The sequence below is a fragment of the Triticum aestivum genome, chromosome 4A (genome assembly GCF_018294505.1).
Source record: "Triticum aestivum cultivar Chinese Spring chromosome 4A, IWGSC CS RefSeq v2.1, whole genome shotgun sequence".
NCBI classification, from domain to species: domain Eukaryota; kingdom Viridiplantae; phylum Streptophyta; class Magnoliopsida; order Poales; family Poaceae; genus Triticum; species Triticum aestivum.
The window spans coordinates 633,867,576-633,868,039 of NC_057803.1; the positions used below are offsets into that span (position 1 = coordinate 633,867,576).

A 464-nucleotide genomic window follows, 5' to 3' on the forward strand; every position below is an offset into this window, starting at 1 on the left:
GCTTACTGGGAAGATGAGAGCGGGGAGTTGGCGCAGTGGCGGCGTTTGTTGGGGAGCCAGAAGTGGCAGCGGCTCGGGGGAGGTGGCGGAGGCTGCGGCGCCGGTACGCCGTTCACCGGAGAGCGGTCCATCGCTGGCGGCGGCGGCGGCGGTGGCGGAGCCGGAGTGGGAAGAGAGAAATCCAACCTGCGAGCGCAGCAGGAGGGCCTACCGGAAGGATCGGCACGCGTGCGCGGCCCAGTAAGCCCGGTTAATTCTGACAGGCCGTGAATATAGGTGGACGGATTTTGGGCTTGGATGCAAGCTTCACTTTTTTTTTAGCTAGGAGTGATAGTATATCCAGAGCAACCCCCGCTATGGGTAGTCTTACTGCCATGGAGCATGCCTCGTTTATTGCTGAAGGCCAGTGTGGTCTTCTTGGTCTCGACGTTTGTTTCTTCAACCGTACAAGCGCTAACCAATTT

At 59.3% G+C, this 464-nt stretch overlaps 1 protein-coding gene across 4 annotated transcripts in view; it reads right to left on the reverse strand.

Annotated features, from left to right (window-relative positions):
* Nucleotides 1-233, reverse strand: part of LOC123087791 (tRNA:m(4)X modification enzyme TRM13) — a 6,204-nt gene extending 5,971 nt beyond the window's left edge. For 3 of the 4 annotated variants that reach the window (XM_044509898.1, XM_044509901.1, XM_044509899.1), the window contains exon 1: nucleotides 7-233. In XM_044509898.1, the coding sequence (XP_044365833.1) occupies nucleotides 7-131 (125 nt within the window). In that variant the 5' untranslated portion in view covers nucleotides 132-233. The remainder of the gene's footprint in view (nucleotides 1-6) is intronic. The other variant, XM_044509902.1, reaches the window with a different exon arrangement.
* Between the last annotated feature and the right edge of the window lie 231 nt (nucleotides 234-464).